Source organism: Danio aesculapii, chromosome 15 (genome assembly GCF_903798145.1).
Source record: "Danio aesculapii chromosome 15, fDanAes4.1, whole genome shotgun sequence".
NCBI lineage: Eukaryota > Metazoa > Chordata > Actinopteri > Cypriniformes > Danionidae > Danio > Danio aesculapii.
Window position 1 is genome coordinate 42,072,651 of NC_079449.1, and position 13,070 is coordinate 42,085,720.

General features: G+C 35.9%; 1 protein-coding gene across 2 annotated transcripts in view; it reads right to left on the reverse strand.

The window, feature by feature from the left end:
• The window catches only part of igsf5b (immunoglobulin superfamily, member 5b), a 47,514-nt gene that overhangs the window by 4,313 nt on the left and 30,131 nt on the right, over nt 1–13,070 (reverse strand). Inside the window, exons 5-7 of one of the 2 annotated variants that reach the window (XM_056473450.1) lie at nt 10,925–11,041; nt 6,696–6,720; nt 4,079–4,182 (exon numbers count right to left, since the gene is read on the reverse strand). In XM_056473450.1, the coding sequence (XP_056329425.1) occupies nt 4,079–4,182; nt 6,696–6,720; nt 10,925–11,041 (246 nt within the window). The remainder of the gene's footprint in view (nt 1–4,078; nt 4,183–6,695; nt 6,721–10,924; nt 11,042–13,070) is intronic. The other variant, XM_056473451.1, reaches the window with a different exon arrangement.

Below are 13,070 nucleotides of genomic sequence, written 5' to 3' on the forward strand. Positions count from 1 at the left end.
GACTAGACCTTTCTTGGATGTTGCTTTTGTCCCAATCATAATAACAATCACCTGTTGACATTACCTGTTTCAAATCACATCATTATTTAACCAATTTAGGTGATTACTAGCCCTAAATTGATCCTGACCCAACTTTGCTTTGAATGTGTTGCAGGTCTGAATGACAGGAAAGGATGTATATTTACAAATAAAATGAACTTGACCAGACAAAGCAAGAAATATTTGTATTCATATTGTCTGCAATGAAATACAAGTCAAAGTAAACTTGGAAATCACTACTTTTTTATTTCCATACTGTTCCAACTTTTTCTGATTTGGGGTTGTATAATACACTGTTTTCACTATCGGTGTTCCTCAGCTTGACCGAGATTCCTCTGTTCTCAGGTCTCTAACTCATTGTAAGTATTATTGATTTGATTTCCAATACGTTTGTGTGTTTACGTCCTCTGTTCAGTGTTTGCTCTTGTCAAGGTTAAATGTATAGTGCCCTGCTTGGTTGCAGTGTTCTATTTAAGCTTGTTTGATTTTCCATTATTCTCCTCGTGCAGTTTTGAATTAAAGGGATGGTCACTCAAAAACTAAAAATCTCACCTTGTCTTAACCTTCGACACGAAAACGATATTTTGACGAATGTTGAAAACCAGTATTCATTTACATCCATAGTACGAAGAAAAATACTATAGAAGCCAGAGGCTGCCGGATTCCAACGTTTTCCTCAAATTGTATATTTTTGAGTTCAACAGAAGAAAGAAACTCAAATAGGTTTGGACCAAGTGGAAGGTAAGCATATGGAGGCAGGGTTTTTAATTATCCCTTTAAAATGTCTATCACGCTAGTACATTTTCATTTTAAAACGGTATTTTAGAATGAAAATGTTCCACATCCAGACTTGCAAAACACATGACACATGCAAAACACATGATACTTTTCTCACTTGAGTATGGCATTGAGTTGGAATGAGTACATTTTGCCAGCATCCATTCTTGCAATGTACCACTTATGTATGGTCATATGTGAGTGGCTTTACGAATTAGGGAAAGATGCATACTTGTCCAGAAGACTAATTAGAGAGTGATTGTGGATAGCCTCCATTTTTTTTTTCAGTCCATCTATACTGAAACAAAACACCAACATTTCCAAACTAGGTCTTGAGCATTTTCAAAAGGCTTCATTTTTGCCAGTAGAAAACGGCGAAGTTGTTGACGACAGTAACCTAGTGGTTACGTGCATCAACACATATCACCAAGGTGCTTACGGTAACCTGAGTTTGAGTACCAGCTCAAGGTCCTTTATCAGTCCTTCCTCTCTCTCTGCTCCCGACAACTTCCTGTCAATTTACTCTCCTATCCATTAAAGGTTAAAAAACCCTCAAATAATTTTTTAAGTAAATGGTGAAGTAGTGCGAACGACAGACCTAACCATTAAAAAACTTTAGCTTTTCAAAACAAAAATGCACCAGGGTAAACAGTGCCTCCGTCCCCTCAACTTCTCCTTGGTCTCTACTGGTACATTCACAACAGATGCGAATGAAGTGTCAAGTGATTTACATGTTAGTCAAGGCAAAGACGCGACTAGACATCCTGCGGCACTATTTGCACGAATGAGGTGGCATGATTGACACAATTCGAGAGAGTGACATATGACAAACAGAGCGTTTTGGACGTTTGAAGTAATTAATGTGTGGTTTGTGCAAATCGCTTGATTTTAACTAGAGGCATGATTATAACGTTGCGCCTGTATTTGGTGTCCTGAAGGAAAATTCTCTTGCTTGACACCAGACAACAGCTCATCAAACTGGGACTGGTTCAGTCAGAAGTACCGCTGAAAACTTCCATCATCCAGGTATAGTTTCTGGAGGTGGTAATGAACTCACATAGCTGGGTGCATCTCTAAAGGATCTAATGGACCCAGACATGGCACTGAACAAATCTATGCTGTTTTTCAGCCTTTTAAAGCACATAAAGCACAGCTACTCTCTCAATAAAATCCACGTTAACATTAGCAATGAAACTGAAGTCACCAGGCAGACAGAAGCCCCTCCCATAACATGAGTGAGTAAACGCATCTAAAACGCATCTAATTACTCATGAATAGCACAGTCTATTTGATCAAGCCGCTTCTGGTGTGAATGACCCCATACCAGTTACCCTACCTTCCATCAACTCTTGGCATATGCCTTTTTCCAGGCTTGACTCTGTTCTCCTTTCACTGGCTTCTCTCTCTGTGTCCACCCTGGTTTCTCCTGCCTGCACCTTGTCTGCCTGCTTTTGATTATCATGTCATGTATAGCAAAAGTCTTCAATCCCTGCTCTTGGTAACCCATTGTCCTTCAAAGTTTATTTCCAGCCTACTTCAGCACACCTGCTTCAGTTTGCTCAGACAACACAGGTGCCGTCAGTATTACAATAAAGCCTTGCATCTTGTTCCACATAGACTGTCAGGGCCTTGTAAAAAATACAGTACAGTTCACATAAACATGATTGGAAAGAAATCATGTTTACTGTGTGTTTGTATATTAAAATGAAAATAAATTGTTCATTGCACTTGAGTAAATAATGACTATCATGACAATCGTCATCCATCCATGACACATATTAGTAACCCACTTTCTAAAATGACACCTCACCGCAAACATAAACAAGCTGCAATATTAATTTTGCCCACAACAGGCCTTAATGATAAACCAAAGAACACAGTTTTTCACAGTTTTCATGCTGATTGCATCATGATGTCCTACGCTACTATTGGTTTTTGGTTTGATGCTCGTTGTAGCTGAAGTCATACTGCAGGAAAGTGTCTGAAATCCTCTGATGCTGTCAAAACCTCAATGAAAGGAGAATTTGATCATAACAGCCAATAATCAGCTGTAACTGTACCTGTCAAACCAATGATCAAAGACCACATATTGTAGGCAAGAATTATTGAAGTCTCTTAGGATTTCCCAAACTTGCCTCAGACAAACAAATCATGGTTGAAATCACTTAAGCTACTGTAATGTGGCAGATTCTGCACATGTGTAAATAGAAAATGTGAATGGGTTAGGTGTGTACACAAACATAGCGTAAAAATGAATGGTAACACTTTATTTTGATGGTCCACTTGAGTATTAGTAGACTGTCTGCTTAATATCTGTTGATACTGCTGCTAAACAGACATTTAACTGACTATAAGAAACTTTGTAAGAACATGCCAACTTACACTAACCCTAACCGCAAGCCTAACTCCAACCTAACAGTCTACTTATAATCAAATGAGAATTAGTTGGTACGTAGATGCAATGTAACTTAAATTTTGCACAATTGTTCCCTTTTAAGTTCTTAGTTTTCTCTGTAACTTACTCTGTTTTTCAGGGTTAAAAGTTGTATGATACCTGGTTCTAGTGCTATTTTACAGCATGTTTGTTTACACTACATTTTTGTGCACTTATCTTTTTGAATATAACCACACAGCATTTGTGATATTTCAGATCATATAATAAAATATATGAAAATATATTACTGTCACCAGAGATCCAGGCATGCAGATTGCCCAGATTACAATTCTATCACATTATGAACTACAAATCCGCGTCATGCACCATGAAGCTAATCAAAAACGGATTAAACATACACTGATCACATTCCCACACAGATTGCTTAGTATTGTTATTGTTTTCTGTAGGATCACAGCCAACTAATCTAACAGATAAAAAAATTAAGATCACAGTCCAAAATTGAGTACATTCAAGTTAATATGTTTAATAATGAAAAAAAATCAAGAGAAACATAAAAAATATTCAGTTAAGTTGAAACGTTGTAGTTTTTTATTACTATAACTATAACTAATTTGAATAATCTTACTATTCCTAAAGATGTTAGGTGACCAACCTTTTAATGGATAAAGTTATGGCTTTGTTTAGGTGCACCAACAATTATTGGCTATATTCACTTTGAATTGGAAAGAATTGTTCATTTTTATAAGGGTTCACCAATCATTTATGCTAAGCACCGTAACTAGACAGCATCATCCCCACTTCTTTTTACTTAACACATAATTTGATTAACGTGCTGTGTTCTGAGATGTATTTCAGTGCTGTTACTTGTTATGTCTTCAGTGTTGTATCCTAGATTCACTTTTCCACTGGTTTCATCAGCAACAGACCTCCTCTCACAGCTTAAATTGTCAGCCCATGAAGAGTAAAAACTGGAAAGATAAATGAAATACACGATGAGTTTTTTACCAATACAAAATAAGACAATTATATTAAAAAATAGGACACTACATTCATTCATGTACACACAATTTAAAGAAAAACAATAAATTCAACAGTTATTATTGTTATACTTTCTTTTTCATTTTATATAATACAGATTGTGTCAAAGCAGCTTTACAGAGATAAAAAAAAAGGCCGTGTGAAATAAGTTCAATTCAGCAATAAGGTCTTCTATAGAAGATAGCAATGTCATATTTCAAACAGAGGAAGTTCAGTATTGATTCTGTCCTGTTTGATACAAATGTCAGTGTTGAAGGATGTTATTCAACTGTGGGGCAGATCTACAGACTCCAAGTAAGCAAGCAAAGGCAAAAGCAGCAAGAAACCTGTGATTAGGTGACATAAATGGATTAAAACAAACTTTGATGGGTCAAAAAATAAACTGAAAAATTAGCATGCACTTGACTGACAGAAAATTGACAAAGCCAATTTAAGGTGGCCCTAAAATTAGGGTCTGTGAACCTAAAGGGTTCACTTTGGCACAATCCCAATTCTATTTTTGTACCCCTACCCCTTCGCCCTTGAAACAGAGTGTGAAGGGGAAGGGCTTCAAAATTTACCACTAAGAAATGGGGCACTACTACAGCACCTGCACACGTCATCATAATCATCCCAACTTCATATGAGATTGACGATTGCGACTGCTGTAGTTATTCCAGTTGTGTTATTTCTGGGTGTGTATCTTCAGGAAATCACTGAAGGCATATATCATGTTATTAAAATGATTTAATGTGGCAATAAACTTTTAACTGTACTGTGTATTTACACCATGGCCATATTTATATATGTAAACACACGAAAACAACATTAACATTATAGCACACACTGTAAAAAGGCCACTCCCAGACCACTAGACTTTTCTGACAGGGTATTCGAGTGTCATCGAGTGACAGAATGTTGTGGGACTGCTATACAGGAGTTATTATTATGGATTATAGATATCGAAATTATATATATTATTTATTTTAGCGTTTTTTTTTTGCTATGACGGTAAAACGCGAACGCCATTATGGGTGTATTAAAACATGCTTGTGTGTTGTAAGAATGACAAAAAAAATGCAGCCATGCTGTCGTTGTAGATGGTGTATTCTGGGAAATTTTCTTACCTCTTGATTTCGAGTGTGGTCCTGAAAAATCACAGTTTCGAAGGCTATCTAGCCCTTACCCTTAGCCCTACTCCTTCAAGCTAATGAGAATTGGTAAGGGGAAGGGCTAAGGGGTAGAATTGGGTTTGGGCCTTAAGCACACCATGATGTTTAAATTCTTGTTATTGGGAAATGATTGTGTTTGCATGCCTAGAAATGGAATGGAATAATTACCTGCAGTGTTCAGAATTATTAAGCCCTTTGTTACTTATGGATAACTTGTTTTGATGGTTAATTTTATATCGAAGCTGTTAGTACGACTGTTGAAACACACTTCTAATTCATAGCCAGTCATGTTTGGGTTTTTTTGTTTTGGGTTGCTTTAGATTTTCTACAACCAGCAAAGTGCTTCAGCGATTTATGAGATTCAGTTCTTATTGTTGTAATTAGTAGGCTCCAGTGATGTAAAGTAACAAATTACTGTCCAATCAAATGGAACAGAAGGTAAATCGCATCATAATGAATTACATCAAGACATGGGTGGTTTATAATTGCTGTTTGTAAACTGTAAACTGTTTGGAAGCATTAAAAGTGTTCAAGAAGAAGTCTAAAATCTTTACATGCATTGACCTTGAAATGGCCTTAAACACCCAGCAGGCACAGGACGTCAACAAGACATCAGATTGACGTTGTACCCCAACGTCGTGGAGATGTTGCATTTTGTTTGGAAATGAAAATCGGGTTGACATCAGAACCCAACATCAGGCCGAAATAAGTCAATGTCCAACGTCCAACCTAAAATCAACCAAATATCAATGTCTAAGGATGTTACAGCTTGACCTTGTGTGGATGTTTCCACTATGACATCTATCAGATGTTTGATTTTGGTTTGGCATACCTGACAAATTAATGACAGTATTTGACATCAGTATGTTGTCGGTTTAAGATGTTGGCTCGACGTTGAATTTTGGTCCCTTTCTTTCCCACAACCTAAAATTAACCAAATATCAATGTCATTTGACGTCGTTATTAGTCATTAAAATAAGATTGTCCTTAGACACTGGCTAGACTTGAATTTTGGTCACCTGACATCAAAACCTAAATCTAACCTAATATTAACGTCTTATGAGGTTGTGTGCCTGCTGGGCAAAAACTAGATGCACTACAGAATGTTACGTTTACACACATCCACAAATTACATGTAAATGCATCAGCTTTTTACAGCATAAAACTCACTACTCATAAGTACTTTTGAAAGGTCTTCTAAAAGGTCAAATACTCTATTTGCTCTACATTTTTAGGCAAGTAATGATACTAAAGTCCCAAACATGCACCGAACATACACAAACATGCCTTACCTGGCTTTATTTTCAGAGCTTGATTCTGTGGAGAGAGGGAAAAAACAACATAAATGTGATTTGATATTTCTGATTGTAGCCTAAGGCAACACTAGTCAACTGGTTATAAGGTTGACTAGCAATGACATTTTATTAGCTGGTGCAATAAGAGATAAGAGACTGCGACAAACTTCACAGCTGCATCTGTCTGTCTGTATCTATTAGTTTTTCCAGTATTTCAGATCTAAAATACTTTATATTGTATACTGACTTATTGGATCCTATCATACACCCGGTGCAAGATGTGTTTTGCGCTATTTGTTGCTATTTTCAGACCAGCGCAACAGTAATTTTCACGTTTTGCACCACATTGTGTAAATAGCAAATTCATCTGTGCTACTTGAACTCATGGGTGTCTATAAAGGAGATGTGTTAAGGCGCATTGTTGACGTGTTGCTATTTTAATAAACTGAAATATTGACCAACAAAAAGCTGGTCTAAAGTCCATCACAGAGCGCATTAGTTATGCGCCTATGCTGCTTCAAACACTTACACATTGCTTAATACACACAGGATGTACTGCAATACACAAATATCTTTACATATTAAAAAAATTTAGTTTAATACATAGATAAAAAAACACTACCTCCTTCTTCATGTCCGGGTGCTGTTTTTAGTTTATTCATGACAATTTGCATTTTATTATAGTGTTGTTATTATTATTAGCAGTATTATTTATTATATGCATATTTATATATGTTTTAATAAAAACAAGATTGGATTTGTCAACCTGTCGGGTTTTGGAGAGGTTTTTATGCATCACCATAAGGGGCATAAGAATATGACGTGTGTTTGGATATAACTCAGCTTTTTGACCACACTTTGTTAGTATTGTTCATTTATTAGTTTGCTGGAAATTAAAGTAAAGTAAAGAGAAAGTAAAGAGGCCAAATGGAGACGGCTCTTTCTTTATCCTTACGCAGATGGTCTGTTAAACTGTTTTCTTGCTAGTGAAGCAGTCAGTTTGTCCCTTCAGTTTTTCTGCTTACAAATTCACCATGTAAATAGCAAGTGCTCTTAAAGGGAATGGGATATGAGACTATGATTGGTTTACTGCACAATATGCTCAAAACACACCCATAACTAGGGCCAGACGCAATCTGTAGACGATTTTTGCTTTTTCTGCAAAGAATTTTGCTAAAAATCTGCGGATTTCTGCTGAATTATTTTGGGAGTATCATAACTAAAACCTTAATATGTGAAATAAAAAATAATATGTTTTTAACTTTTATTTAATGTTTAAAATGCAAATCCAATTAGATTCACTTTATTTGGTAAACAAAGCAAGTCTCTCATTTAATATATCTACTAAAAGACAGAAAATATTACTGAACAAACTGCATTGTAAATAAATCAGATGAACATTTTCATATTAGTCAATAATATTACTGTAATTAATTAAAAAGCTGAATAAATATAGATTTAAGCACATTTATTCAAGTAAATAAACAGAATTAATGATGGGCTAAAAATCTGCGGAAATCTGCGGAAAATCTGCAGAATTCTGCGTGTGCAGATTCCTTGTGGGCCTATCCATAACTCATTAAGCGAATCAAAACAACCCTGGTATACCTTGCGACAGGCTGCAGAGCATATTTTTTTTGTCCTTAAAACAGCAAAATTGGATTCAGACGTGCACTTATTGCTTTAGACTTTGTGCCTAGACCATTAAAATAGTGCCCTTTGTGAATTTCCTTAAATAAATGTTCTTAATAATAATATTCATATTTGTTTCCATCTTTTCTTTAATTTCTTTTGATTTTATTAACTAAGTATGTAAAATATGCTCAAATAAATTTTGTATAAAATCTAAATAAATGTGGCGGTTCATTCCGCTGTGGTGACCCTGGATTAATAAAGGGACTGAGCCGAAAAAATGAATGAAAAAAATTAATGAATGAATAAATGTAAAATATATAATAAAAGGTTCAAAAACAAGCTTACAATTCTCCTTTGTAAATTTGACAGTACGCAATACCTCTTATACAATTCCTAGGTCAAAAAGTCTGTTTCAATTGCATTTTAAAGTACAGAGATTTAAAGTACACAGAACATGTGTTGTTGTCTTCAGTGTTGTCACAATTCTTAGTAAAATATTTCTCTTATTTAACCACTAATAAAGTGTGATTTGACATATGAGTAAAAATATTAACAGAGAACATTTAGAACAACGACATTGTTAAAAGGGTTTTCCTGTTAAATGGTTATTCCATTTTCTAAAATGATGTCTAAGCAGTTTTTGCGACAAGTGAAAGGTGCAGTAAAACGTTTAAACTGCCCCTTACTGCTGACAGCTCAACCTACTAAAATGTGTCCTTGCTGCTGGTCCAATTTACAGCAAGCACTGCTTTTTTACAACTGCGCTTTCTCAAATATTATGGTAGGAAAACACACACATTATTTAGGAACACACTATCAATAGACATTAATCACAAAAACAAAAATAGAAGAGAATCTAAGGAGAATGAACACACAAACCAACTTTTTCAAATGAAATGAGTGTAGTTAACTCAAAATTTACTGAAAGTCTACTCATTTGAAAAGAGTTTTGAACTCGGTGTTGATGGTAATGAGTTAATTAAATACCTCATTACTCCAACTTAAATAGAGTAAGTTCACAGTACTCACATAGAATAGTTTTATAACTCAACTGGTTTGCTGCAATCGGTTTGCTCAAACGGTTTGAGTTGCCTTGACTTATTGGGTTTTACAGTACTCAGTTGGAGTTCTCTTCATTTATCGGGTTTTACTGTGCTCGGATTGCTTCATTTACTCAACTGGATTAAGTTCACAGTACTCATTAGGATTAGTTTTTGAATTTAAATGGTTTGTTGCAATCGGTTTCCTCACATGGTTTGAGTTATCTTAACTTTTAGGGTTTTACAGTGTAGTAATGTTAATTATCTTGATGTAGAGGCAATATACTGTAAGTGTTTGATTTGTCCACCCTTATTCACAAGCCCTCTCTCTCTCTCTTTCTCTTTTTCACTTTTTCATGTTTATGTGTGTGTGTGGTTACACAAGAACAGTGCAGTGTTGATAGAGCTGGCGGAAGACATTAAGACATTATTAAGTCCTCGTTGAGTGGCGCTCGCTTGTCTCCTGGTAAGTGTTTTTGCTCCTGCATATTTAATTATTATATTTATCTTTATATGTTTATGCATGTGTTTGCTTTCTGTTTTCCCTTCTAATGAATGGCGACATCACACTGTAAAAAATGCAGGGTTCCACACGATTCATTCATGTTGTCCCAACACAAATGGATTAAGTTAACACTTTTAACAATTTATGTGGATTGGACTTGAAAAAATTAAGTTGTCCCAATGAAATCTCAAGAATTGTGTTGATTCAGCTTATTTTTAATAATGCAGGGTGGTTCTCACTCTAAGCTTTTTTTTGTTTTGTTTTGTCTTCATGATATTTTTACATATTTTTGGATTCCTCTATTTTCAAGTCTTAGTTATGTTTATTCTACCATTCTTTCTTTTTGTCAGTAGAATTGAACAGAGCAGGAGATTTTAATTAAATTATAATTTAATATAAATGAATATAAATTAATTTAATTTTAATGGAATACACCAGACCACAGCTTTCACCAGAGACCATGCCATATAAACATAAAATTAGATTAAGATTAGATCTGGTCAGTGTTTGGACAGTGGGAATATCAGTTAGTCTACAATTTAAAAAGCCCACTCTAGAACCTAGCTTTAATTTATTTTCAGCTTTGTGGTTTATTGCTTATACTGTATTTCTAAAAAAATGTATAAATAAATAAATAAATAAAAAGTGCACATTCTCTTGGCCAAAATAAGCATTTGTGGCTGAGAGGACTGATCTGATGTTGTTCTGCTCTAGTTCACAAGTGAAAGGAGAATTTTAGAATAGCATAACAGTCATTTATGGCACTTTGTTGTACAAAAACTGCAAGTGTTTACATGTTATCTTGTTCACATTAGAAAAGGTCTTTAGAATCTTTTTCAATCTGACTTTGTATACAAATTGAGCTTAGTAGGACCAATTAAGGTATCCACATGAAGACTTTTCAGTCTGACTGAGCCATCGTTCCTATTACTAACAGATTAATGGGTTGGATGTAAACATAACTTTGACATGCTTCAATGGTTTAATAACTTCCAGGAAAGCTTTAAAGAGAATTTTCAAGAAAAATGCAAAAGCCATTTGCTTACTCGCCAGTTTTTTTCTGTAGCAGAGGATCAGGATGAGAACTGCCAGCAGAATGATAGTACACACCGACACTATTACAGCGATCACAACTGTGTAGTCCTGTGTGGATTTTGGTGCCACTGCAAAACACATTTGTTCATTTTTTAGCCATATGATATATATTTTTCTTTACACACAGCATGATATTTTTTTCTCCTCCCTCTGTGATTGACATTATGTAATTATCACTAATCAGCCAATGCCCAGTTGAGCAGAAAATTGCTTCTATTGGCTGATACTAATTATTGGCCAACACATCAGTGCTTGTCTAATTAATTATGCCATTGGTTTTACTGTATGTGGATGATCGGGCAGATCAACCTAAAACAGATTTTCAAGCAGCATTTAAGGCAGTAAATCCATTCTTGAGGGAGAGTTTTGGGACATGGAGATCTTATATGCGCAAACCAATACATTATAAAAGAAAATATTACACAACAGTACATGCTGTCTTTACACAAAACAAACCATAAGAAGTGATAAAATGCAGTTACAGTGAATCCGGAAAGTATTCACAGGTCTTCACTTTTTCCACATTTTTTATGTTACAGCTTTACTCCATAATGGAGTAAATTAATTTATTTCCTCAAAATTCTACACACAATACCCCATAATGACAATGTGAAAAAAATAAATAGTTGCAAATTTGATAAAAATAAAACACCTGAAAAATCAAATGTACAGAGGTATTCACAACCTTTGCTCAATACTTTGTTGATTCACCTTTGACAGCAATTACATTCTCAAGTCTTTTTTAATATGATGCTACAAGCTTGGCAAACCTGTCTTTGGGAATTTTTGGCCATTCCTCTTTGCTGTACCTCTCAGGCTCTATCAGGTTGGATGGAAAGCGATGGTGTACAGTCATTTTCAGATCTCTCCTGAGATGTTCAATAGGATTTAGGTCTGGGTTCTGGCTCGGTCACTCAAAGACATTCACCGAGTTGTTGTGAAGCCACTCTATTGATATTTTGGCTGTGTGCTTTGGGTCATTGTCCTGCTGGAAGATGAACCGTCGCCCCAGTCAAGATCAAGAGCACTCTAAAGCAGGTTTTCATTTAGGATGTCTCTGTACATTGCTGCATTCATCTTTCCCTCTATCCTGACTAGTCTTCCAGTTCCTGCTGCTGAAAAACATCCCCACAGCATGATGCTGCCACCATCATGCTTTACTGTAGAGATGGTATTAGCTTGGTGATAAGCGGTGTCTGGTTTTCTCCAAACATAATGCCTGGCATTCACTCCAAAGAGTTCCATTTTAGTCTCACCAGACCAGAGAATTTTGTTTCTTATGGTCTGAGAGTCCTTCAGTTGCCTTTTGGAAAATTTCAGGCGGGAAGTGGCTTCCGTCTGGCCACTCTACCATACAGGCCTGATTGATCGATTGCTGCACAGATGGTTGTCCTTCTGTAAGGTTCACCTCTCTCCACAGAAGAACGCTGGAGCTCAGACAGAGAGACCATAGGGTTATTGATCACCTCCCTGACTAAGGCCCTTCTCTCCCGATCACTCAGCTTAGATGGCCGGCCAGCTCTAGGAAGGGTCCTGGTGGTTCCAAATATCTTCCACTTACGGATGATGGAGGCCACTGTGCTCATTGGACCTTTCAGAGCAGCAGAAATATTTCTGTAACCTTCCCCAGCCTTGGGCCTCAAGACAATCCTGTCTCGGAGGTTTGCAAACAATTCCTTTGTCTTCATGCTTGGTTTGTGCTTTGACATGCACTGTCAACCCTGGGACCTTATATAGACATGTGTATGACTTTTCAAATGATGTCCAATCAACTGAATTTACCACAGTTGAACTCCAATTAAGCTGCTGAAACATCTCAAGAATGATCAGTGGAAACAGAATGTGCCTGAGCTCAATTTAGAGCTTCACGGCAAAGGCTGTGAATACTACTGTACATGTGATTTTTCAGCTTTTTTATTTTTAATAAATTTGCAACAATTTCAAAAACTCTTTTTTCACATTGTCATTATGGGGTATTGTGTGTAGAATTTTAAGGAAATAAATGGGTTTAATCTATTTTAGAATAAGCTGCAATGTAAAAAAGTGTGGAAAAAAATGAAGCGCTATGAATACTTTCCGAATGCACTGTATATTAAA